Below are 27,313 nucleotides of genomic sequence, written 5' to 3' on the forward strand. Positions count from 1 at the left end.
AAATGAAGAGGGAAATTGGAGAAGGAGAGCATAGGCCCCTCTTTCAAAGGGTTTTGGTACTGAAGCTATCAGAATGGGATACAGATGCTCTCCGCTTTTGTGTTGTTCTTTGACCAGTTCATCTAGTACTCAGCTTTGGTCCTTAAATCTCTGGGCAAAGTTAAATCTGTGCATGCTTGCACAGGTTTTTTTTTTTTTTTTTTTTTTTGCCTCATGAAAGTTCCCAGTTGGGATTTCAGACCCAGGGTGGATTGTAATGAGAAGGTAGCATGAGGCCTGGAAAAGTCAAAGGGTTTTGGAAGTGAAACTAAACTAAATTCAATGAAGAATAAACATTTGGCCCATGTTTGCTTCTCACCATTTGAAGTAGTTTGGGTCTGGTTTCGTTCTAGATACACAGTGTCCACAGGTTAGAAGGAATTTTAAGGAACAGAGGCAAGTGCATGTTTGTTATTGGTCCTGAGGCATCTTCTCACATTCCTAGGGCGTCTGTCTCCGGGTTCACTAGCACGTGGTTGCAGGCTCCAGGGCTTCTGCAAATATGCTGTAGTCCTTGGGTCAGTGTCTCAGTAACAGATGTTTATAAAATACATTTACAGAAGAGGGAAAAACCCTGTAGCCTGGTGAAGCAATTAAGTAATTTATACTCTTGTTGTTACTAAAAATTTTAATTTCAGATTGTTTTTGCTTAAGACAGTATTCCTGATGAGCTGTTGATCTCCTGCCTTTGCTTTTCCCCTCAGATTGCAACACCTGCCCGATACACTGTGACTTTGGGAGGAACCTCCTTCACTGTGAAGTATTTGCGTAGTCGGGGCTACATGTCGACACCGCCTCCTGTTAAGGAGTATCTACAAGACAGGATGGAAGAGACCAAGGAGCTTCTCACAGAAAAAATGGAAGAAACAAAGGATAGACTCACTGAAAAATTACAAGAAACCAAAGAGAAAGTTTCTTTTAAGAAAAAAGTGGAATAGAGTGCCTTATATAACAGGTGATAGAACAATTTCTGCACTTTAACCCTTTGGAGACTATGGACAAGGATACATGCTTCTGATTATTTTTTTTTCGTTAGTTGCCTAAATATACCAGTTCTCTGAGGGTTAAAGGCCTAAGATACCTTCTTTTTAAAGTTAAATATTACTAGAAAAATCAGTGTTTTTTGAAGAGAAAAATGAACCCAGTATAAGATTTTAACATCAATCACAGCATTAAGCAGCGGTTAATGTCATAAGTCAAAGCTCTTCTTCAGGGTCTTCAGAATCCTACTTGCTTTGAGTTTTATTGCAACCAGAACTTATGCAGATGAAGCCGTTGACTCCTTGAATGACTGATGTGGCCCTACACATGGTGTTAACACTGGATTTTCATCTTTATGTTATTCCTTGAACTTCTAACTATATTCATTTCTCAATGTGGAGACCAACTATTATCGTCAAAACTGCCAGTGAATGAGGGGATAGTGTTTCTGAAAAAATGGTATATAACAGTTATATACATTTAAAATAACACACTTTATATGAAGGAAATGGAATAAAAATTGAGTCCTATGTATGTAAATAAGATGTATTGGTCAGATGTAAATGAAAAATTGACCCTTTAAAAATGATTTTTACCTGAAACTTGTCATGATCAAATTTTTTAAAGGAAATCTATATGGACATGGTACTTTTTCACCTACAACATAAATCTCTACCATGAATCATTTGTGTTCTCTTCAACTCTTTTGCAGAGGAAACGTGAAAATAATATTACACTTTAAGTTCATTGTTAAACCCAAATATTCCTAAACCATGATTCAAGTTTGTGGTTCTCAAGCAGATACAGGTGTGGGAGCCGACTCACACCCCCTGCCACGTGGCAGACCTTTGTCTCCATAGGCCAACATCCTCTTAGTCTTTGTTTCAGAGTTAATGTTGATTTCTTGTGCAGTAATTTTTTAAATTGTAGCTGCTTTTTCCCTTAGAATGAGAGATCCTTTTCCCTTATATTGAAATATGCTTGAGCATTTTACTTGAATTTTTTTTTTTTTTTTTTTACTAGCAAAGCTATCATTAAATTATCTGCTTGGAATGAAATTCAGCCATTGTCAGATATGAGAGTTGCCATGATTCTGTGAGTGTGTTTGAAAATGTGTGTGTCTGTTTCCTTTGGTTCTAACTGCTTTTACTTCAGTTCTAATCCTTGAGTTGATATTCAGAAAACAGAGTGGCCTCTTTCTAGATGTGTCATTGTTTGGATGATGTGATAAGACAAAATGTCAGAGGGACTTCCAGAAGCAACCCTGTGGGGGATCACTGCTATTGGGATGGACTTTGTATTAAATATTTAATGGCCAAATTTGGAGAATAATTCAAAGGAAATATTTAAATTTACTCTTGATGCATCTAATCACTATATTGGGACATTTTATGAATTAGTATGCTGTGATTGGAGTCTGTGCCTTTCTCTGTCACGCACACTCTTGAGCACGGAGAAGGGTTTGGTCTCCTGATACACAGCTGAACACAGGATTTCAGCTTGACAGCACATTTTAAAATCTAAAAACAGTTGACATGTTTTAGCTTGCTTATTAAGCAGATATTAAATGCTAAGATGTTAACAAATTTCTTGGGTTTTTTGTTTTTTTTTAACCACTTGAGACTATGCCTGTGTTTTAACACCTAATGAAACTCTTCTAAAACAACTTACTTTTCACATTGCACAGGGCATATTTTCCTTTAGGGATAAAGTTGGGGTTCTTAGAAGTCACTAATAATCCTGAGACTAAAGTTTTCTTGTCCCGACTATCCACCACTTGAGTTTTTGTTGCCATCCGGTTATAGAAAAGGAGATGCTGATGAGTGCTTTGAAATTCTCTAGTGAAATAGTCTCTGAAGAGGTGAGTCCTTTTGTCATTATTTGGTATCAGGAATATTTGTATCCTATCAAATGCCATTGCTAGCATATTGCTAACCTACTCTACACATGACTTATAAGGGGGACACACCTGTAACATGTTGTTTGTAATATTACTAGCAGGCTAACAGAATGTAGTAATGTGTGTCAGGTTAAACAAATCACTGACATATAGATATGTCACACAGTAAATCCATATAGTTTGCTGTATATAGTAAACTCCCTTGGATTTACAGTCAACCTTATGCTTTGGATTAATTTGCCCCTACGTTCTTGTGAGAGTGAGTAGAGCAATGTGATATGCATATGTCTTTAGGTAGGATGTGTCAACAGGGTAAAGAGGGAGCTATGGCTGAGATTTAACTCCTATAAAGTGGGTGGAAAGGGTGTGCTCAACAAATTAGCAATTGAAATGAAAAATAGGCAAGAAACTTCGTGTATTCAGGAATAATAGCAATACCAGCCTTTTGCTGTACTAAACAAATCTTTTACTGAATCTTTTGCATACAGTAGGGTGCTGTTTAGATTTCAACAAAAGGAGAAAGAGAACGGATATATTGCGATTCCCTTTCTCCTAATAGTGAACATGATAAAATTATGCCTTCAAATGTAGTCTTCTATTTCTTTTTTTGTTACAAAATATCCCTCCCCCCTTTATTTACAAATGAAAGATACCACTGTGATCCTCATGCTCCAGGGTGAAATAGAGCTATTGACTGTCCTAGAAGACTGATCTTAGAAGGTAATTCCAGGAATTGGAAAGATCTTAATAGTTTGGGCCGAAGATGCGTTGGGCGAAAAGAAGCAAGTTGTGTACTTGACACACCTAAAGGTACACGCAGCAGACTTCAGGCTTCACTCTGCCCTGGACACTTGACTGGCCTCGGGCCCCATCCAACCTTCTGATTCCTGAAAGATCAGGCAATTTGAGCTTATAACTTCTATCTGGGAAGAGCTGTTTCAGGCCACTGGGGTATATTTTTCCCCTCTGAGATTTCTCTTTTGTGACGTCTGTGCCACGTGGATTCATTTTAACTAGTCACAGCAAGTCTTTGTCTTGCTTCTTCACGGTTAGGCTTTGAAAATCAAGCTGTGTTCTTCCCTGTGGTCCCTGACGATCTCCAACAATAATAACTACAGATCATAATTATCTCGTGGCAGTTATCTGGCTATTTCCATAAGCATGAGCTTAGTAGAAAGAATGCATCTTGATTCTGGGACCCTTTCTGGTGACGTGATTGGACAGCCACGGTGGGGAAGTGCGCAGCAGTCAGGAGTCTTCTCAGGGCGTGTTTTCCACGTCGTGTTTTCTCCAGGACAACATGGTCTGTGACGGCAGAAGTTGGAAGACAGTTAAAAGACACTCCACGTGCTGCCTAAGTATATCCTGCATTCGGCCTGAAAACGCAGGTTGCGTAGAGCCTTTCTTCTTTCATTCCCTCTGCCTCCCTCTGCCCAGCTTCTTCTGTTTTGAATTCTGATCAGTTTAAAGGTCAGAAAACTGCAAGTGTGCATGCACGCCTGCTGGTTCTCCGTGGAGCACAGGCCTGTCTCCCCCGCCGTCTCTGGTGGGCAGGCCCCGTGGCCCAGCTTCAGGAAGAGTGGGATGGCAAGCTTGCAGTTCCCGGACTTTTTTATCACGTACGTGGTGAGAGCCTCTTACTGTATTGTGATAGTTCCGTAGACATTACCCTAAGCATATGGCATAGGAAATTGTGGCAAATCTGTATTGTCCCTTTTACCAATAGATGTTTTAGCTCCTTAAAACCAAATTAGATTTTTAAATCTTAAAAAAAAAAAAAAAAAAAGAAAACATAAACATACAGCATTTTCTCTCCATGCACAAGATTTCAGTTGTAATGACCTTTTATGAACTTCCAAGTACTAGATTTAAGACTCTGTAATGATTGAAGTATATTTTGATTTGTGTTTTATTGAATCTGGGTCAGCATTTTCTTTGGACACTTAAAATGGTGACCACTTGTCACCATTGCTGTCCTTCTCTGAGAATAGTGGCTGTTTTCATTCTCCTTATGCTAAGGGTGCCAAAAGCAGGGTCTGTGAAGTCCTCTAATATGATGGCTCTGACTGCCCTCCAGCGACCTCTGGAGATAATATTACAGAGCTTGCTGCTGTGGTGCTCCAGTGACTGGCACTTTTTATTCCCCTATTAAAGAGGATGCAGGATATGGTGGGTTGTAACTTAATTATTACTTCTTTTGGTTCAGAAATAAGGGACAAGTATTAGTACTTTCCCCAAAAAGTTGGAAATAATCATCAAACACTTGTCTGCAAAATCTAATGCAACTTATGTTGAGAAATCTAGACCGTTTGGTAACTGCATTATTTTAAAAGCATTTTAGAGTAATAGGAGTTCTGAGTCATACACCCTAGGCTTGCAGAGAATTTGTATCGAATTTTGCCTTTAGTGGATCATTTTAGAACTGAGACCAATACTTTTAGTTGAAGAAAGGAGAGGAGGAGAACTGGGTCTGGAATTCAGATCCCAATTTCCAGTTTATTTGATTTTTTTTTCCGCTTATGCCAGGCATGAAAATAAAGTAAGTCAATGCTTTGGGTCCTTTGAAATTCTTTGTATTTTTGGAGCTGAAGCCAATTTATTAACATTCTTTGCCTGTCTCTTCTGCTGGTGTTTTCCATCTTCTTTGGGCTTTTAACCTTCTAATTTTTCTTTAAATTGCTCACAGTCTACTACTTTCATCCTTTTCTCTTTAGAGTGGTAGGAAGGGAAGAAAGTACCTATCCTGTTCTCGCATGTACGGCTACAGAGAGGAGATACTGCTTTGTGTCCCATGCTCCAACATCACTTCCCTTAGCCTGTGATGTGAGAAGGTTTGTCCAGGGCCAGTCAGTGCTGGCGTCTTCTTGCTATCTGGGTTGACCTTGGCAAAGCAGCTGTTAGTAGCTATTTTCAAACACCTAAATCCATACTGGAGAGCAAGTAATTAAAACTTGGTAATTAGATCTAGTCTTTATATATCTGCACATTTAATCTTTTCATACATCCAAAGAGGATTTGACCTCAGGAAATTGTCCCATTGCCCCTTTGGCAAAAAGGGAGTTTGCGTTTTCCCACTGCTCCTATGTGGAGGGTCCCGTTAGTGGCCATGATGTGTGAGCCTGTGTCTGTGGCACGCTTGAGCCAGCTCAGATTGGAATTTTCCATTTACTCGAGGCCAGTCACTGGAACATCTGAAGCGATCAGAAGCTGGAATTTATGGAAAATTTTAGCACTGAGAAGTTCAGCATATCCCTGATTAAGAATGATCAGGTTTCACCAAAGGACAGAGGTTGGCTTCACTGAGCCCCAAGGAAATGCGACCAGACTTAAACCCCGGCATGCCACGCCCTGGTGAGCAGCTGTGCGGTACGGCGAGGTGACACAGAGAACAGCTGTAGTCTTCAGTGCTGTCTTGTTACTCGTGTTCTGCGCAGGGAGACCTGTCTATGGAACCTGATGGGCTAAACTTTGCCGCATTTGCCTTGCATCCCCATCACTCACGTAGCTTGCACAGGCACTTCATGGCTAATCAGCAAGGATGATGAGAACCAAATATGTTCCTGTTCGTGGGCAGCAGCCCCTCCATCTGGGTGGGTCGCCACATCTTGCCTCCCCTCCTCTGTAGCTGTGCTTGGCTGAAGCACTTGCAGGCAGAGACTGGCTGATGGAGAAAGAAACCTCAGAGTGGAAATGGAGAATACACATGCTCATCCGAGGCTTCAAGGAGGTTGACAGTAAGGCAAAGCCTGAGTGTCCATGGGCCGCATTCCGGAGGAGTGTGATCATGCCCCTGTTAGGGACGAACAGTGAAGGTTATGGGTTCTAGATGCAGAAAGGCAGGGGTGCCTGAAGTGCAAGGTCCTGGCCTTGGGGGCCGGAGGTTCATCCAGGGTCTCCTTCAGGACAAAACGGGGGAAGTAAAAAGATTGCTGAAGTAACAGAGCCCAAATCAGCACTAGCTGCTCCCTAACCTAAAAAGAAAGCCAGATGAGGAAAAAGGATGAGGGGAAAGGGGCAACTAGGGAAAATATTTTTTTAAACTATTTTCTCTTTGCATTTTCACATTGTTTCTAAGGTTAAGACACACATACACACCCTGCTCCCAACCCCGCACTGTGGTTCATTAAAGCAGAAATGGCATATGTATATGGCAACAATATCTGTATATGGCAACAATAACGCAGAGGGAAATGTATTTTACTTAAAATCTATGGGAAGGAAGTTTTAGGCCTGGTAATTAAGTCTTTACTTTGACATTCGAATCTAAATTGTACAAATTGCTGTGGAGCACTAACATCTGAATTTTTGTTTCCAGTTTTATTGAGAAATAATTGACATACACTACTGTGTAAGTTTAAGCTGTACAGCATGGTGGTTTGATTTGCATATATTGTGAAATGATGCCTGCATTAGGTTCAGTTAACTCCATCTTCTCACATAGATAAAAAATGTTTAAAAAAGGTTGTGATGAGACACCTTAGGATTTACTCCCTTAACGACGTTGCTATGTATCACAAGGCAGGGTTAGCTACTACTCATACCTAGTGCTTATTTAACTTACAACTGGAAGTTTGTACCTTTTAAAAATTTTTATTTAGAATCAATTAATGGGGCAGCCCGGGTGGCTCAGCAGTTTAGCGCCACCTTCAGCCCAGGGTGTGATCCTGGAGACCCGGGATCGAGTCCCACATCAGGCTCCCTGCATGGAGCCTGCTTCTCCCTCTGCCTGTGTCTCTGCCTCTGTCTCTTTCTCATGAATGAATAAATAAAATATTTAAAAAATAAATAAAATTAATGAATATATGGTGTATTATCAATTTTAGAGGCAGAGTTCAGTGATTCATCAGTTGTATGTAACACCCAGTGCTCATCACATCACATCCCCTCCTTAATGCCATCACCCGGTTACCTCATCTCCCAAGCCACTTCCCCTCCAGCAACCCTCAGTTTGTTTGCTATTATTAACAGTCTCGTATGGTCTGTCTCCCTCTCTAATTTTGTCTTCTTTTATTTTTCCCTCCAATCCCCTATGTTCCTCTGTTTTGTTTCTTAAATTCCACAAATAAATGAAATCATATAATTGTCTTTCTCTGACTGACTTATTTCGCTTAGCATAGTACCTCTGTTTCTATCCACATCGTTGCAAATGGCAAGATTTCTTATTTTGATGGTTGAGGAATATCACGTATACAGAGACCACATCTTCTTTATCCATCATCTTTCGATGGACACCGAGGCTCCTTCCACAGTTTGGCTATTGTGGACATTGCTGCTATAAACATCAGGGTGCAGGTGTCCCGGCGTTTCACTGCATCTGTATCTGGGGTAAATCCCCAGCAGTGCGGTTGCTGGGTCGTAGGGCAGATCTATTTTTAACCCTTTGAGGAACCTCCACACGGTTTTCCAGAGTGGCTGCACCAGTTCACATTCCCACCAACAGTGCAGGAGGGTCCCCCTTTCTCCACATCCTCTCCAACATTTGTGGTTTCCTGCCTTGTTAATTTTCCCCATTCTCACTGGTGTGAGGTGTTATCTCATGGTGGTTTTGATTTGTATTTCCCTGATGGCAAGTGATGAGCATTTTCTCATGTGCTTGTTGGCCATGTCTATGTCTTCCTCTGTGAGATTTCTGTTCATGTCTTTTGCCCATTTCATGATTGGATTGTTTGTTTCTTTGCTGTTGAGTTTAATAAGTTCTCTATAGATCTTGGAAACTAGCCCTTTATCTGATACGTCATTTGCAAGTATCTTCTCCCATTCTGTAGGGTGTCTTGTAGTTTTGTTGACTATTTCTTTTGCTGTACAGAAACTTCCTATCCTGATGAAGTCCCAATAATTCATTTTTGCTTCTGTTTCCCTTGTCTTCATGGATGTGTCTTGCAAGAAGTTTCTGTGGCCAAGCTCAAAAAGGGTGTTGCCTGTGTTCTCCTCTAGGATTTTGATGGAATCTTGTCTCACATTTAGATCTTTCATCCATTTTGAGTTTATCTTTGTGAATGGTGCAAGAGAGTGGTCTAGTTTCATTCTTCTGCATGTGGATGTCCAATTTTCCCAGCACCATTTACTGAAGAAACTGTCTTTTTTCCAGTGGACAGTCTTTCCTCCTTTGTCGAATATTAGTTGACCATTAGTTGAGGGTCCACTTCTGGGTTCTCTATTCTGTTCCATTGATCTATGTGTCTGTTTTTGTGCCAGGACCACACTGTCTTGACCACAGCTTTGTAGTACAACCTGAAATGTGGCATTGTGATGCCCCCTGCTCTGGTTTTCTTTTTTAATATTCCCCTGGCTATTTGGGGTCTTTTCTGATTCCACACAAATCTTAAAGTGACTTGTTCCAACTCTCTGAAGAACGTCCATGGTACTTTGATAGGGATTGCATTAAATGTGTAAATTGCCCTGGGTAGCATGGACATTTTCAGGATATTAATTCTTCCAATCCATGAGCATGGAATATTTTTCCATCTCTTTGTGTCTTCCTCCATTTCTTTCAGAAGTGTTCTGTAGTTTTTAGGGTATAGATCCTTTACCTCCTTGGTTAGGTTTATCCCTAGGTATCTTATGCTTTTGGGTGCAATTGTAAATGGGATTGACTCCTTAATTTCTCTTTCTTCAGTCTCATGGTTAGTATATAGAAATGCCACTGACTTCTGGGCATTGATTTTGTATCCTGCCACACTGCCGAATTGCTGTATGAGTTCTAGCAATCTTGGGGTGGAGGCTTTTGGGTTTTCTAGGTAGAGTATCATGTCATCGGCAAAGAGGGAGAGTTTGACTTCTTTGCCAATTTGAATGCCTTTTATTTCTTTTTGTTGCCTGATTGCTGAAGCTAGGACTTCTAGGACTATGTTGAATATCAGTGGTGAGAGTGGACAACCCTGTCGTGTTCCTGATCTTAGGGGAAAGGCTCTCAGTGCTTCCCCATGGAGAATGATATTTGCTGTGGGCTTTTCATAGATGGCTTTTGAGATGTTGAGGAATGTTTCCTCCATCCCTACACTCTGAAGAGTTTTGATCAGAAATGGATGCTGTATTATATCAAATGTTTTCTCTGCATCTATTGAGGGAATCATATGGTTCTTGTTTTTTCTCTCGTTGATGTGATCTATCACGTTGATTGCTTTACGAGTGTTGAACCAGCCTTGCATCCCAGGGTCAATCCCACTTGCTCATGGTGAATAATCTTCTTCATGTACTGTTGGATTCTATTGGCTAGTATCTTGTTGAGAATTTCTGCATCTGTGTTCATCAGGGATATGGGTCTATAATTCCCCCTTTTGGTAGGGTTTTGTCTGGTTTTGGAATTAAGGTGATGCTGGCCTCATAGAACGAGTTTGGAAGTATTACGTCCCTTTCTATCCTTTGGAACAGCTTTAGTAGAATAGGTATTGTTTCTTCTTTAAACATTTGATAGAATTCCCCTGGGAAGCCAGGAGTTCTAGTGTCAAAGCATCATGGTCTGAAAATATGCAGGGGACAATCTCAATCTTTTGGTATCAGTTGAGACCTGATTTGTGACCCAGTATGTGGTCTATTCTGGGAGAAAGTTCCATGTGCACTTCAGAAAAATGTGTATTCAGTTGCCTTAGGATGAAGTGTTTATATATCTGTGAAATTTATACGGTCCAGTGTATCATTCAAGGTCCTTATTTCTTTGGTGATGTTGTGCTTAGAATATCTGTCATTTGCTGAAAGTGCCATGTTGAAGTCTCCTACTATTAGTGAATGATTATCTAAGTATGTCTTTACTTTGGTTATTAGTTGATTAATATACTTGGCAGCTCCCACATTAGGGGCATAAATATTCATGATTGTTAGGTCTTCTTGTTGGATAGACCCTTTAAGTATGATATAGTGTCCCTCTTCATCTCTTACTAAAGTCTTTGTTTTAAAAATCTAAATATATGCTATGCTTTCTTTTGAGGACCACTGAATGGTAAATGGTTCTCCAACCTTTCATTTTCAGGCTGTAGGTGTCTTTAGGTCTAAAAGGAGTCTCTTGTAGACAGCAGGTAGATGGGTCTTGCTCTTTTATCCAGTCTGAAACCCTGTGTCTTTTGATGGGATCATTTAGCCCATTCACGTTCAGAGTAACTATTGAAAGATACGAATTTAGTGTCATTGTAATACCTACTCAGTCCCTGTTTTTGTGGATTGTTTCCATGGGCTTCCTCTTTCTTTTGCAGGGCCCCCCTTAATATTTCTTGCAGAGCTCGTTTGGTGGGCACATATTCTTTCAGTTTCTGCCTATCTTGGAAGCTCTTTACCTATTCTAAATGACAGCCTTGCTGGATAGAGTATCCTTGGCTGCAGGTTCTTCTCATTTAGGACCCTGAGTATATCCTGCCAGCCCTTTCTGGATTGCCAGGTCTCTGTGGAGAGTCTGCTGTTAATCTGATATTTATCCACATATAAGTTAAGAATCTTTTATCTCTCACTGCCTTATGGATTTTATCTTTATCTTTGAAATTTGCAAGTTTCACCATTACATGTCAAGGTGTTGAATGGTTTTTATTGATTTTTTGGGGTGGTCCCCTCTATCTCTTGGATCTGGATGCCTGCTTCCCCCCAGATTAGGGAAGTTTTCATCTATAATTTGTTCAAATATACTTTGTGCTCCTCTCTCTCTCTCCCAGCCTCTTCTGGAATCCCAATTAGATGTATATTATTCCTTCTCAAACTATCATTTATTTTCCTCAGCCTTTCCTCATGGGCTGTTAATTTTTTTTCCCTCAGCTTCCTTCCTTTCCATCAACTTATCTTCTCTGTCATTCTTTCTTCCATCTCATTAACCTCGCAGTTAGAGCATCTAGTTTAGACTGTATCTCAGTTAAAGTATTTTCTTTTTATTTAGGCCTGATTAGATCTCTATTCTGCAGTAAGTTTCTAGAATCCTTTATGTCTTTTTCCAGAGCCACCACTAGTTTTATAATTGTACTTCTGAATTGTATTTCTGATGTGGTATTTAAATCCATTTTCCGCAATTCTGTGGCAGAGAGAATTGCTTCTGGTTCTTTCTTTTGTGGTGAATTCTTCCTTCTAGTCATTTTATTCAGTGCAGAGTCTCTGCATGAGTGAGCAGAGTAAAAAATATCAATGATGACCTCAGTAAATACACCCCAGATAATTCCAAAGATGTCAGAGAACAGAAAATAAAAAAGTAAAAGAGAGCAAAATAATAGGACCACTAAAGTGAAAAACAAGTTTTAAAACAAAATAATAAGAATAAAAATCAAAAACAAACAAACAAAAAAGGATGGGGAATATTGGAGAGACAATTTAATAGGTCCTGTGGGGACCTACAGGGTGATCCTCTTGGTTCTGGGTGTATTTTGTTCTGTATGTTAGAAGATGCTCAATTCCAAATTTATATAAACCAGCAACACTTACATAAAGACCCAACATCAACCACAAAAACAAGATAAAAGAATGGGGCAGAATGGGAAGGAAGAGAGAATATAGTCTCATAGAAGGAACCAACAGGGTGTTCCACTTGGTTCAGGTTGTATTTTGGTCTGTGTGGTAGAAGGTACTAACTTACACCAGTATAAAACAAAATGAGTCAGAAAAAAACAAAAAACAAAAACCTATAACTCATGTATCTACCAAAATTAAATTGAATACATTGAAAAATGAAAGATTTGTGACCCAGTATGACCCAGAAATATTGTATATTACATCTAAGACATGTAACTGTAGAAATATGAAAGTCAAAAGGGAAAAAGCTTAAAAACAAAGAGTTGTTAAAATATTTTAGTTAAGGCAGGAAAAGAGAAAAAATATTGTAAATTTTTAACCTGAAATAACGAATCATAATGGAAAAAAAAAAAAAAACGTCTAGTTCTATATGCTATTTTTCCTCGGTCCTGGAGTTTTCCAGTGCTGCTTGTTCAGTAAATTTGCTCTTCCCCTGTTCTTCCAGCAGTTCTGGGGAGGGGCCTGCTGTGGTGATTCTCAGGAGTGTCTGTGCCTGGGCGGAGATGTCCTGTCCCTCGCCAGGTGCTGGGCTCCGTCTGAGCTGTTTACCCTGTGAGGCCTCTGTTCTCTAGAGCCCACCCCACCCTCCTAAGGTGAAAGGTGAAAGAAGAGAAAAAAATATGCAGTGGCCAGATGTCTGGCTCTGGAGCCAAGAGCTCCCTGGGAGTAACTAACTGCAGTCGTCCAGTCCACCCTGGCTGAGATGCTCCTGGGGGCAGGCCGAGAGCCACCTCTGTCCTTTGTGGGCTTTAGGGTAAAGGGAGCTCTGGACCTGGCCCGTGTAACCCACCGGCTTCCCCCAAATGCCCCGAAGGGTTGTGGGGCTCCAGCCCTTTACCAAGATTGGACTGTGTCTTTGGGTATATTGAGGCTTCACTGGCCATCCTGCATTTCTGCCCTATTTCCCTGCTGAGCACTTTTCATTCAGGGAAGACTTTGGGGCCCAGATTTCTAAAGTTCCCATTTGTCCTCCCCACTGCTTTCCTGCCACGACTTTCCGTGGCTCCCCTCCCTTGCCTTTCCTATTCTTTGCTTTCCTGCCTTGTGGAAGAGATAGCTTTTCTCTCTGTAACATTCCAGCTCTTCTCTCTTTATATCTCAGGTTGAATTCATAGGTGTTCAGGATGGTTTGAAAGTTATCAAGGTAAGTTGGGGGAACCGGATCAATCAAGGACCACTACTCTGCCACCATCTTGCCTCCTGAACTCCCTTCCCTTCTCTTTTTCGTTTTTTGAGGATTCTCCATGAATTTTCCATGTAGCTGCTCCAATTCACTGTCCCACGAACAATGCATGAGGTTTCCCTTTTCTCTATATCCTTGCCAGCATTTGTTATCTCTTATCTTTTTGATGATAGCCATTCTAACATTTGTGAGGTAGTATCTCATTGTGGTCTTAATTTGCATTTCCCTAATAACTAGTGATGTTGAGCCTCTTTTCATGTGCCCATTGGCCTTTCATCTGTCTTCTTTGAAGAAATGTTTACTCATGTCACTTGTCTATTTTCTAATTGGGTTGTTTTTGTTATTGAGTTATGGGTGTTCTTTATGTATTTTGGATATTAACCTCTTATATATATGGCTTATAAATATTTTCTTCCATTCCATAGGTTCTTTTCATTTTGTTGATGGTTTTCTTTTGCTGTGCAGAAGCTTTGTAGTTTGATGTAGTCCCACTTGTTTTTATCTTATGTTGCTTGCACTTTAGGTGTGATTTCCAAAAAATCATTACTAAGTCCCCTACCAATGAGGATTTTTCCTATATCTTCTAAGAATTTCATGATTTTAGATTATAAGTCTTTAATCCATTTTGAATTAATTTTTTTATTTTTTTTCATTTTGAATTTATTTTTGTTAGTGGTATAAGATAGAGGTCAAGTTTTATTCTTTCACATGTAAATGTCCAGTTTTTCCAGCAGCATTTACTGAAAAGTCTGTCTTTGTTGTGTATTCTTGACTTTCTTGTCAAATACTAGTTGACTATATATTCTTGGCTTTATTTCTGGGCTCTTGATTCTGTTCCATTGGTTTATTGGCCTGTTTTTTTATGCCAGTGCCATACTGTTTTAATGACTATAGCTTTATAGTGTACCTTGAAATCAGGAGGTGTAGTGCCTTCTGCTATGTTCTTTCCCAGGATTTCTTGGGCTATTTTGTGATTCCATATATATTTTAGGAGTGTGTTTTTTTTCTACTTATGTAAAAAATGCCATTGGAATTTTGATAAGGATTGCATTGAATCTATAGATGGCTTCTGGTAGTATTGATATTTTAACAATGTTAATTCTTCTGATCCATGAACACGGGATATTATTCATCAGTGTCTTCCTCAATTTATCAGTTTATAGTTATATCAGTCTTATAGATTTCAGAGTAGAGCTCTTTTATGTCCTCGGTTAAATTTATTCCTTATTCCTTAGTATTGTTTTTGATGAAGTTATAGACGGGATCAATTTCTTTATTATTTTTTCAGAAAATTCATTGTTAATATTAGAAAATTCATTGTAAGTATATAGAAATGCTACTGATTTTGTATGTTAATGTTATGTCTTGTACCTTTACTGAATTTGTTCATTAGTTCTAACAATGTTTTTGGTTGAGACTTTAGGATTCTCTGTATATAAAATCAGAGCATCTGCAAATAGAGACAATTTTATTTCTTCCTTTTTTTAAAGGTTTGTTTATTTATTTGTTTTGAGAGAGAGAGAGGGAGGGAGGGAGAGATAGTGAGCGTGCATGAGCAGGAAGGCAGAGGGAGAGGGAGAGAGTATCTCAAGCAGACTCTGAGCCAAACACACCCCGAACTGACATCAAGTCAGACACTCAAGTGACCACACCACCCAGGCACCCCCTTCCTTTTCAATTCTAATAACTTATTTCTTTCTCTTGCCTGGCTGCTCTGAATAGGGCCTCTAGTATTGTGTTGAATAGTAGTGAGAGTAGGTAATTTGCTTGTGTTGGACCATCCTTGCATCACAGGGATAAATCCCACCTCATCATGGAGAATGATCCTTTTAGTACTGCTGAATTCATTTACTAATATCTTGAGAAGTTTTGCATCTCTCTTCATCAGGGACATTGACCTCTAGTTTTATTTTCTACTGGTGTCCTTATCTGGCTTTGGTATTAGGGTAATGTTGGCCTTGTGAAATAAGTTTGGGAGTATTCCTTCATCTTCAGTTTTTTGGAAGAGTTTGTGAAGAATTGGAGTTAATACTTTAAATGTTTGGTAAAATTCACTAGTGAAACCATCTGGTCCTGGGCTTTTCTTTGTTGGGACAAAGAAAAGAAATCAGTAATTTTGATTACTGTTTCAATCTCCTTATTGTCGGTCTGTTCAGATTTCTTATTTCTTCCTGGTTATCTTAAAACTTTGTATGTTTCTAAGAATTTTTCCATTTCTTCTAGGTTATCCAATTTGTTGACATGCAGTTGTTCATAATAGCCTCTTATGATTGTTTGAATTTCTGTGCTATCAGTTTCCCTTCTCATTTACAATTTTGTTAATTTGGTCTTTCTCTTTTTTCCTTGGTTTGTCAATTTCGTTTTATCCCTTCCAAGAGCCAACTCTTAGTTTGGTTAATCTTTTCTATTGTTTTTCTGTTTTCTGTTTCATTATTTCTGCTCTGATTTTTATTATTTCCTTCCTTTGTCTAATTTTGGGCTCAATTTGTTCTTTTCTAGTTCCTTAAGGCATCGAGGTGAGTTATTTATTTGTTAATATGGGCATTTATTGCAATGAATGTCCCTATAAGAACTGCTTTTGCTGCATCCTGTAGATTTTGGTATTTTGTGTTTCCATTTTTGTTTGTCTCAAGAAATTCTTATTTCCCCTTTTAATTTACTCTGGTGCCTCTTTCTTTCACTGGCATTTTAAGCTACAGTTGTGAGTGAAGACAGCATTCCAAGGTATAAAGTACTAAGTCTATAGTAACTGGGCAAATGCTTTTAAATTAAATCTAGAACATGGATGTTATAACAATAGCAGCTCCTTTCATTGAGGGTCCTGCATGGCAAACACACCCTGTCCCCCAGTCTGTCCAGTGGGTGTTCCTGGTGGACAGGTAGCATTGAAAAGCTATGGCCCATCAGAGACATTAGTTTGAGATAAGGCTAATATTTGAACCATGTAGGTCTGTGGGATCCAAAATATGTGCTGCCCTTTAATTGTAAGTAGGAAATCTCACAGAAGTGGAACAGATGCCAAATCACCTGGGAGTCCATGCCAAAGATGGGAGTGACAAACGATACCCTCGTCCAGGTAGCAGCTCCTGGCAGATGGCCAGTGAGGAGGAGTTGGGGTCACCTGGCCATGCAGTGAGGGAGATGGGCCTTCGTACTCAGCTTCAAAGCATTCTTACTCTGTTTGCTGGTGTGGCTTGCTGGAACCTTCAGTGCTTGCAGATACAGGTCGCGGTAGCCACAGTACAACTCCATGCGAGTGGCTTTGCTCACAGGCCAAGCTCTGTGGGAGCTCCTGTTACAGCTAGCTGAGTGTGTGTGCACGCTTCCTGCCAGGCCCTTGGCAAGGCTGCGTTTCACCCCGCGACGCCGGGTTCAGATGATGGAAACTGCAGCTCCTGGCATTCTTCATGCTTCAGAAAGTCCGTGTGTAAAGTGAGGCCAAGGAGGTTCACAGATGCTGAAGTCCCAACAGACAGGTGACACTGAAACAACCTCATGAAGGCACAGGCTGCTGTTTTATTTTTTTTTTAAAGATTTTATTTATTCATGAGAGACGCACAGAGAGAGAGAGGCAGAGACACAGGCAGAGGGAGAAGTAGGCTCCATGAGGGGAGGCCGATGTGGGATTCGATTCCAGGACCCCGGGGTCACGCGCGGGGCTGAAGGCAGCCTGAAACTGCTGAGCCTCCCGGGCTGCGCAAGGCTGCTATTTCAAGAGGAACATTTGAATCTGACTCCAAAGCCAAACAGCGCGCTGAGCAGCCTCACTGGCTGGTGATGGACGTTGTGGGCAGGGGTGGGCGTGGGGCCGCAAACTGCTACCCGAGGCCGCAGAGGGCGGGACGGGGCACGGGGGCGGGGGGCAGGACGGGGCGAGGACACCGCCCCCCCCCGCCGGTGGCACCAGGATGCCCACCCCCCCATGTCGGCCCCGGGACTGGACCCCGGACACGCCTCCTGCGTGGGGCCCATCACTCAGCCGCAGCCCCGGGGACCCCCGCCCAGAGGCACCTGCCATCCAGGCCCCACGGCCACGGGCAGGCCCCGCAAGTGCGACCTGAGTCCCTGCAGCACCCGCTCCAATGGGAAAGTCGCCCCCGGGGTCAGCTTGGCCCGCGGACAGAAGTGCGGGGGTGCCCTGGAGCATTTCTCGGAAGGTCCGCTGAGTAGGCCAGAGAATCTGTCGAGGGCCTAGCATGATTCACCAGTGACATTTGCTGTTTTAAGGAAAATATATTATTTTTTTTAAAGATTTTATTTATTAAACAAAAGCAAAAATGAACTATTGGGACTTCATCAAAATAAGAAGCTTTTGCACAGTAAAGGATACAGTCAACAAAACTAAAAGACAACCTACAGAATGGGAGAAGATATTTGCAAATGACGTATCAGATAAAGGGCTAGTTTCCAAGATCTATAAAGAACTGATTAAACTCAACAACAAAGAAACAAACAATCCAATCATGAAACGGGCAAAAGACATGAACAGAAATCTCACAGACGAAGACATAGACGTGGCCAACATGCACATGAGAAAATGCTCTGCATCACTTGTCATCAGGGAAATACAAATCAAAACCACAATGAGATCCCACCTCACCCCAGTGAGAATGGGGAAAATTAACAAGGCAGGAAACCACAAATGTTGGAGAGGATGTGGAGAAAGGGGAACCCTCCTGCACTGTTGGTGGGAATGTGAACTGGTGCAGCCACTCTGGAAAACTGTGTGGAGATTCCTCAAAGGGTTAAAAATAGAGCTGCCCTATGACCCAGCAATTGCAGTGCTGGGGATTTACCCCAAAGATACAGATGCAGTGAAACGCCGGGACACCTGCACCCCGATGTTTCTAGCAGCAATGTCCACAATAGCCAAACTGTGGAAGGAGCCTCAGGGTCCATTGACAGATGATGGATAAAGAAGCTGTGGTCTATGTGTACAGTGGGATATTCCTCAGCCATCAGAAACAACAAATACCCACCATTTGCTTTTACGTTGGTGGATCTGGAGGGTATGATGCTGAGTGAAATAAGTCAATCGGAGAAGGACAAACATTATATGTTCTCATTCATTTGGGGAATATAAATAATAGTGAAAGGGAATAGAAGGGAAGGGAGAAGAAATGTATGGGAAATATCAGAAAGGGAGACAGAACATAAAGACTCCTAACTCTGGGAAACGAACTAGGGGTGGTGGAAGAGGAGGAGGGCGGGGGGTGGGGGTGAATGGGTGACAGGCACTGAGGGGGGCACTTGACGGGATGAGCACTGGGTGTTATTCTGTATGTTGGCAAATTGAACACCAATAAAACATAAATTTATTATTTTAAAAAAAGATTTTATTTATTTGACAAAAGAAAAGAGACAGTGAACAGGGGTGAGCACAAGCAGGGGGAGCAGCAGGCTCCCCGCAGAGCAGGAAGCCGATGTGGGACTCAACCCCAGGACCCCAACCTCAGGACCCTGACCCTAGGATCCGACCCCAGTACCCTGACCCCAGTACCCCGAACCCAGGACCCCGGCCCCAGGACCCAACCCCAGGACCCGACCCCAGGACCCTGACACCACGCCCGAGCCACCGGGCGCCCCATGGTATCCTTTTCTTATAGCTGTTTTCCTCCTCACACCTTTGTAATCCCCTTTCCAAAAACAATTCAGGGTTGTCTGGGTGGCTCAGTTGGCTGCGCATCCAACCCTTGATTTCCGCTCGGAACACGTCGGGGCAGGAGCCGGGAGTCCCGGGTCAGGCTCCAAGCCCAGCTTTATTTTCTCTCTCCCACCTAGAGATCTAATTAAAAAATAAAACACAACAAAAATCAGAATCTAAAAGGGTGTTATTACCAACAAGTATTTCATATGATACTTTTAAGATTTGTTTCCAAAGACCTGTTCTGAAGTTCATTGCTAACGTAAACATGCAGAAATTGTTTTTTGCAACCATGCTCAACTCATTCTAATAATTCGGTAGCTTGTGCGAGGTTTTGTGCAAACACAATTATGTCATCTGTGGATCTGTATACTTGATTAGAGATAACGGCATTCTAATCTCACGTGGAGTCCTTTTGCCGCACGATCCCAGCCCGGACCCCGAGGCGCCTGTCTCCTGCTGGAACCGCTCCCGCTGCGGGCTCTTGCTCTCACCCTGGGCACCAGCCCCAAACCTTGGCTCAGGCTCCGCCCGCCGGGAGGCCCTCGGACAATCTGCGAACACGTCCACGGAGAACCTGGGCTTGAGGAAAGGATAGCTACAAAAAAATAAATGTATTTCTTTGAGACTAGATTTTAAAACCCATGTAGTTTCCCCTGCGCATATGCGCTTTGGTTTTGAAAGACTGCAGGAGACAAAAGCAGGAGACCCCGTGTATCGCCGCTTAGTCTCCGGGAGCTTGTGCTATGGTGGGACCACAGCTCTAGGAACAAGCAGGAAAAGCGGATTCCGTGGCCAGCAGCACTTAGAGCGACATCTTTCTTTAAAATATTGCAGTTACAGGGATCCCTGGGTGGCTCAGCCGTTCAGTGCCTGCCTTTGGCCCAGGGTGTGATCCTAGAGTCCCGGGATCAATTCCCGCATCAGGCTCCCTGCCTTGAGCCTGCTTCTCCTCCCTCTGCCTCTCTCTGTGTCTCTCATGGATGAATAAATAAAATCTTAAATAATAATAATAATAAGTAAATAAAAAATAAAATAAAATAAAATAAAATAAAATAAAATAAAATAAAATATTGCAGTTACAGACCTCGGGTCTAGGACCTATGTCACCATTGCTCAGTTAAAAGAGGCAGATACACAACAGAACTATTTCTCTGCATATAACCGGGAATTATGTTGAAAAGTGAGCGCACACGACTGTTAGAAACCTCCATGACTTGCGATGATGAGAACGCAAGCACACGTGAACTACTGAAAAGTCCCAACACGGTTGTACTCTCGTAGGCGGCTGCTTTGGAGTCACAAGTAAATGGGCTAAATGCTATGAATAGTGTTGTACACATTTAAGTATAGCTTTCAACTAGACAAAAACAGAAAATGTGATTTTTGAAAGCCATGAAATGAAAAAATAGCGACACTGAAAGGAAGCACATTGAAAGGAAGCTGTATGGTTCAGAGTAAAGGTTGGGCCTCCATCAGCTCTGCAGAAAGGAATTCCCGGCGGACACGTGAGCACCTGGCTCTGGCGCAGCCACTCTGGATGGGCGGGAGGCCTGGGAGTGGCGCTCCGTGGAGGGCCCTGGCTGCCCAGGCCGCACAGAACCCGAGGGGGCTCGGGGGCAGCGGGGGGCAATGGGGAGCAGCGGGGGGCAGTGGGGAGCAGCCAGGGGCAGCTGGGGACAGCGGGGGGCAGCGGGGGCCAGTGGGGGGCAGCAGGGGCAGTGGGGGAACAACAGGGGGCAGCGGGGGCACCCGGGGGGCAGTGGAGGCAGCGGGCAGGGGCACTGGGGAGCAGCTGGGGGCAGCGGGGGCAGTGGGGAATGGCCGGGGGGCAGCAGGGAGAGGCAGCAGGGGCAGTGGGGAGCAGCCAGGGGCAGCAGGGGACAGCGGGGAGCAGCCAGGGGCAGCAGGGGACAGCGGGGAGCAGCCAGGGGCAGCAGGGGACAGCGGGCAGCAGCCGGAGGCAGCGGTGGGCAGCAGGGGTAGCCGGGGGCAGCGGGGGGCAGCTGGAGGCAGCTGGGGACATTGTGGAGCAGGCTGGGACAGCAGGGGGGCAATGGGGAGCAGCTGGGGACAGCGGGGAGCAGTGGGGGGCAGCTGGGGGCAGTGGGGGACAGTGGAGGGCAGCCCGGGGCACTGGGGGCAGCTGGGGGGCAGCCAGGGACAGCAGGGACAGCAGGGACAGGGCCCAGGCCCCGGAGGAAGGTATCGGGTGGGGCCCTCTGGGAACAGGTGTGGCGAGCAGGTGGCAGGTGTCGGCCAGGTGGGGCGCCCCGGTAATGCCTCCCTGGGGGGGGCAGGGCCTCTCCTGTGACTCAGATGAGATGTGCCACTGAGCAAACAGAAAACAAGCGGTGGGTCCATCAGAGTCACCATCCTCTGGGGATGGACTGAGGCAGAAACATGGTCCGGGGCGTGTTGCACGGCGCCCAGGTCAGCAGTGGTTCCGTGAGGCGTCGGGGGCCTTTCTTTTTCTCCTTTCGGTATCAGAACCTTCGAAGGTCTGTGCAGGGGCCCCGGCGCCCAGGCTGGGCTGGGGGACAGATGCTGCGTGACAGGTGTGGCCGCCGTGGGACTTGCTTCCCGAGGGCGGCGGCAGCTTGGCGGGGTCGGCGGGGTCGTGGGGTCAGCGGCACGAGCCCTCGAGGGGTCTTCACCTAAGCTGGTGGCTGAGTCTCCGTGGTGACAATCTGGACCGACAGTCTGGCCGGAGGCGGGTCTCCAAGGGGACTTGTCTTCCTGACATTCCCCAGCTATCAACCTGCTGGCTGCGCGGCTCCCGACGGTCGCAGAAAAGGCCCAGAGGGACCAGAGCCCGGACGCCTTGAGGGCCCCCCCACTGGAGGCCCTCCCTGGCCCTGGATAGACCCCTGCACTGGATCCCCCCACTGGATGCCCCCCCACTGGAGGCCCCCCTGCACTGGTCGGATCCTTCCCACACTGGACAGACCCTCTCTGCACTGGACGGACTCCCCACTGGACGGGCCCCCCGCAGGCCAAGGGCTTGGCTTAGACCTCCTGCAATCTAACAAAATACGCACTTTTCACGGTCCGTTGTTCTACAATGTGACATGTAGACATGTCGCTTTCCATGAAGCTCCGCGCAGAACCTCTCCCCCACGCGCCGCAACCGAGCGCCCCCGAAGGCGAGAACCAGGAGCATCTGGTGCAACCAAAGCGCCGCGGAAATCCTGTAGATTCTTTATTCAAAGGGTCTCACTGCGAAGGTGCAAGTCGCAAGTGCTCCGCGCCGGCGTAGCAGCCGCTGGTCCGCGTGTGCGCTCGGCGGGTCTCGGGACTCAGCGGGAGAACCCGCGCCCCCTCGGCCGCACCGTCCACCGCGAGCTTCCTCCCAGGACGCCGCGCGGCCCTTCAGGTGCGTGTCTACACCGCGTCCCCGCCTCGGCAGCTCACGCACGGGGCGAGCGAGTCCCACAGCACCTCGCACATCCGGACGCAGGACCCACACCCGACAGGGCACCGTCCTGGGCGAGCGCGGGGGCCCTGGGTCTGGGCGGTGGGCGGGGCACCTGCGGGCTTCGAAGCCAGGGAGCCAGGCTCCCTGGGGTGGCACGTGGGTGCGTGCCCCGCACACGCGCTCCACACACACGCCCCGCACACGCGCCCTGTACAGACGCGCCCCGCACACACACACCCTGCACACGCGCGCCCCCACAAATGCAGTCTGCACACACGCACGCGCCGCACACAATGCTCCCCGCACATGCACCTTGTACACACATGCACCCTGCACACGCACCCCGCACAAACACACGCAACACACACAAACACACACAACATGCAGACACACCCTGCACAGACACACACCTTGTACACACGCGCAGCCCCATACACACGCGCCCTGCACAGACACGCACCCTGCACACACACGCACCCCACACACACACCCCGCACACAACGTGCCCCCGCACACGCCCTGCACACACACGCACCCCGCACACACAATGGCACCCTGCACCTACGCCTCGCACACACAAGAGCCCCGCACACACACATCCCGTACATATGGGCCCCCCCGCACACACACCCCATACACACACACCCTGCACACGCGCCCCGCACACATGCCCCGCACACACACACCCCGCACACATGCACCCCGCGCACGCGCACCCCTTACACCTGCGCCCCAGGCACACGTGCCCCGCACACACACGCACCCTCACATACGTAGGCGCCCCGCACACGCGCCTCGCACACACACGTGCCCCACATACCCAGGCCTCGAGGGGCTGGGAGGCAGCACGGACCAGGCCGGGCGCCCAGGCACACGCCGCACCCAGCGGCCCCCGCCCAGGTCGGTGCTCGGTCCCTCGGCGGGTGGAGGGGCCTCCGCGGGGGCGGGACGGCAGCTCCTGGCCGGAACGAGAGGCCTCCGCGGGGACTCGGGGGCCTCCGGGCCGCACCCGCAGGGGCACCTTCCACGGGCGCGCGAGGCCCGGGAGTCCGGCGGGCGGGAGCGGGCGCGCGGGCCTCGGCTGGACTCGTCGCGCAGGCGCTGGGGCGGCGGGGAGCGGAGGCCACGCAGCAGCCGCCCCGCACACGGCGCGGATGTTCCCGGGGGACCCGCGGCTGCCTCGGACCGTGTCCCTGTCACCGTGACGCCGCCCCGGGGGGCGGACCAAGGCGTCCAGGGGAGCTCAGCATCCTCCCGCGGCCACGGACCCACGCGGAGCCACCCGGGCGCCCGCAGGCCCGCAGCGTGAGTAGGGGGGGCCCGCTTCCAGACGCAGCTCACCTGGCGGCAGGTGGGACGGGCCGAGCCGCTCTGGGCTGCAGCTGCGGGGGCGGCCGGTGGGAGCTGCTCCTGAGGTCCCCACGCTGACGCAGCTTCCCCCTAGCGCCTGGCCGGACACCCCCACCCGCGGGGTCCCCTCTGGACGGGGGGCCCAGCCTCTCTGAGCCTGGCCAAGCCGAGCCCAGTGGGGGGCCCGCACCCCTGCACGTGCACCTGCAGCAGCCTGAGGCCGGGTGGCAGCCGCTGCCCACCTTCTCCCTCTGCGGAGGCTGCGTGTGCACCGGAGGTGCCCCGTGGACGTCCTGACGCCCGAACAAACCCACAGCAGCCGCCTGCCGGCCGAGAGACACCTCAGGAAGGGGCCCCTCCCTGGAACCCCCGGGACGCGCACGGACGCGGACGCGCGGGGCCCACTTGGCCCCAAGGCTGCAGAGGCCGGAGCCCCGGCCTGTTCCCACGCAGGGGACCAGCCCCCCGACGGCGCCAGCGCAGCCCACCCTGCCCGGCCTGGAACCGACCTCGGGATGGCAGCGCGGCGCAGCAGGACCCAGCTCCCGGGCCGGAGCGGGGGCCCGGGGCGCACCGGGCCGCCGCCGAGCCTCCAAGCCGCCGAGCCTCCAGCCCGAACCGCCGAGCCGCCGAGCCGCCGAGCCGCCGAGCCGCCGAGCCCCGGCCAGCCAGCAGTGTGGGCCTGCACCAAGCCACCTGCCGCCCAGGGGAGGACAGGGAAAACGGAGTGCGCTGCAATCACGTATTTCAACAGTATTGAAAATAACCACCTTGCATTTTAGACAATTTATTGCATAAAATAATGTATGTATCTGAGTATATTTCATGCTACAGTGAAAAAAGTCTGAATCACTGAAGACACTGCACTGCTGGAGGACGGGCAGCGCTGCATAACGCGGGCAGTACGTGGACGCAGGTGTGGGGTTCGGATTCAGAAGAACGTGCAGCCGTGCTGAGACTGGCCGAGTGACAGCGGGTCAGAGTGCTGGACTGTCACCCATCCCCCTCTCCATCCCCGTCTCCAGACCCCTCACCCCTGCAGACCCTTGCAGCAGTCCTGCCTCCCTTGATTGGCACAAGCCGGCCTTGTTAGGCTACATCCCCCAACGTCCTCCCTGGTGACTACCGGGATTCCAGGTATTCCCGGGCCGAGCAGCAATCCACAGGCGAGAAGACGACACATGGAACCGCGTGCACAGCAGTCCCCTCAGAAACATTTAGGTAGTGCAACTTTTAAACACACGTCATCACGATACAGATTGACTCCTTGCATTCATCTAACTTCTTCACTTTATACCTTGGCACACAAAACAGGAATTCTGAATCATATTTTTAAAACAAAATAAAAAAGTTCCACACCTTGGGAGAAAAAGCAAACTGGCCGATGCTTCCCCATGACAATATATAATAATGCATCCTTCTTTATCAATTAATTATAAAACAGGCCACTCTGGCCCTTTCTCTGCAAAGTCTCCTTTCATAATTAAATAGATCAAACACCTCTATGGGTCTTGTTTCATGATACCCTCCGAGCACCCCGCACGTGGTGTTCCCGAGCCCCCTCCCGCCACCAGGGCCAGGCCCGTCCTTGCACCTGTCCCCAGATGCTGATGCTGGTTGGACCGATGGCAGTCTGTAGGGTTTCCGCCCAGTCCACGCAGGTCCCCTAAAGGAGCCCGAAGCAAAGAGCTCCGCCGCACGTTGGGTTTTCCTTCCCGGAGCAGGTGACCCGGGCGGCCCAGGTGGGGCAGTGGCCGCCTGGGTGCTTCCTCTTGGGCGCAGGCCGGCGGCTCATGCGAGGTTCCCAGGCTTCCTGTCCTTGGCCTGGGCGGGCAGCCCCGGGCCCCCCACGCTGTCCTGCGGGGCCACTGGGCCGCCGCCCCTGAGCGCGCCCTGCTGGGGCCGGAGGAGGGCAGCGCCTGGGGGCCGGCCCATCACCTCGCTGTAGGCGGGCGGCGGCCCCTCCATCCGGCCGTGGCTGCTGCAGGTGCTGGCGCTGATGCCCGAGTGGCTGCTGGGCGGACACGGGCCCGCGCTGCAGGCGGCAACGTCCAGCAGGTCGCTGTCGAATATGGTTCGGTTGGGCGGGGCCCTCACCGACTCGCGGTTGAGCTCCCGCTGCTGTTCGGGGTCCCTGAGCTGCAGGGCGCAGGGCCCCTGGTAGGGCGGCGGCTCCTCCCCGTCGGACAGCGAGATGGTGGGGGGGAGGTCGATGTCGTGCTGCACGTAGGGGTAGGTGGGCTGGAAGCGGCTGAAGCGGTCCCTGGGGAGGAAGGTGGGGGCCGCGAACCTGTCCCTGGGCCTCGGGGCGTACATGACCTGCAAGGGAAGGGGCACGGGCTGCAGCCGCGGAGGTGACGCGGGCCTGGTGTCCACGGATGCCCTGCCCGCAGCAGTGCCAACGCTCTCCAAACAGAGCAGGAGCAACAGGAAGAGAGCATTCCAGAAAGCAAACAGCAGCTTGGTGACCACCGCGGCCCCCACCCACCCACTGCAGTGACCCCGGGGCGTGCAGGCTGCAGGCCCCAGGCCAGCTGGAAACCCGGGTCGCAGGAGCCGCCACCGCGCTGGCACCTGGTGCGTCCGGGCGCCCCTCATCCTGCCCCTCGCCAGCAGGGACCGCCCCCCCTCCCCCCCCCCCCCCCGCCCCGGGCTGCACAGCTTCACCCACGCAGCACGGCCTGCAGCAGGTGCAAGAACTGGGGCCGCTTACGGATCATTCACGGGAGCTTCGTGCTCTCGGTTACCCAGAACCCACAAGGGACTTCCCTTCTCTCTGGTCTCTAGGCCTTTCTAGCCGCTTCACTCTGGATACGAGTTCCTGCAGCGACTTCCAATGACCGACTGGAGACACGCGTGGGCCCGAGTGGCTGCGATCCTGGGTCCGCTTGCCCAACAGCTGTGGCAGCGCCCGGGTCCGTGGCCCTCCTGCCTCCGCCACCCGACCGCGTCTACAGGGACGGCCGCGGCCATGCGGTCTCCTGCCTCCTCTCACCTGTGTGTTTGGCTCATGGGCAAACGGCTGTGTTATTTCAGGCCTCGTGTGAGCCGTGGAGATGTGTCCCCAAACTGCGCCCCATCGGCCAGGCCCCCTCAATGGGCAGCTGGCGGGTCGTGTGCAGGTCAGGGACTCCCAGCCTGGTGTCCCCAAGGGGCTGCAGATGAGCACAGGCGCCCCGGGGATACTCCGGGGGATCCCCCCAACCTTCCCGGTCCTTCCCGGGGTGGGGGGGTTATCTCATGATCCCGCTGTGGCCCTGCAAGCCCCTCACCAGTTCTGCTGCCCTGGTGCCCCCCACCTCTTCACCCCCTGTCCCCCCC

General features: G+C 48.0%; 2 protein-coding genes across 21 annotated transcripts in view; one reads left to right on the top strand and one right to left on the bottom strand.

Moving 5' to 3' along the window:
- Positions 1 to 2,606, top strand: part of FAM210A (family with sequence similarity 210 member A) — a 29,886-nt gene extending 27,280 nt beyond the window's left edge. Inside the window, exon 4 of the mRNA XM_072823214.1 lies at positions 744 to 2,606. Within this exon, the coding sequence (XP_072679315.1) occupies positions 744 to 977 (234 nt within the window). The 3' untranslated portion in view covers positions 978 to 2,606. The remainder of the gene's footprint in view (positions 1 to 743) is intronic.
- Positions 2,607 to 24,763: 22,157 nt separating this feature from the next.
- Positions 24,764 to 27,313, bottom strand: part of LDLRAD4 (low density lipoprotein receptor class A domain containing 4) — a 387,098-nt gene continuing 384,548 nt past the window's right edge. For all 20 annotated transcript variants that reach the window (XM_072823333.1, XM_072823344.1, XM_072823219.1 and 17 more), the window contains one exon: positions 24,764 to 26,311. In XM_072823333.1, the coding sequence (XP_072679434.1) occupies positions 25,784 to 26,311 (528 nt within the window). In that variant the 3' untranslated portion in view covers positions 24,764 to 25,783. The remainder of the gene's footprint in view (positions 26,312 to 27,313) is intronic.

This window comes from Canis lupus, chromosome 1 (genome assembly GCF_048164855.1).
Source record: "Canis lupus baileyi chromosome 1, mCanLup2.hap1, whole genome shotgun sequence".
Lineage (NCBI taxonomy): Eukaryota > Metazoa > Chordata > Mammalia > Carnivora > Canidae > Canis > Canis lupus.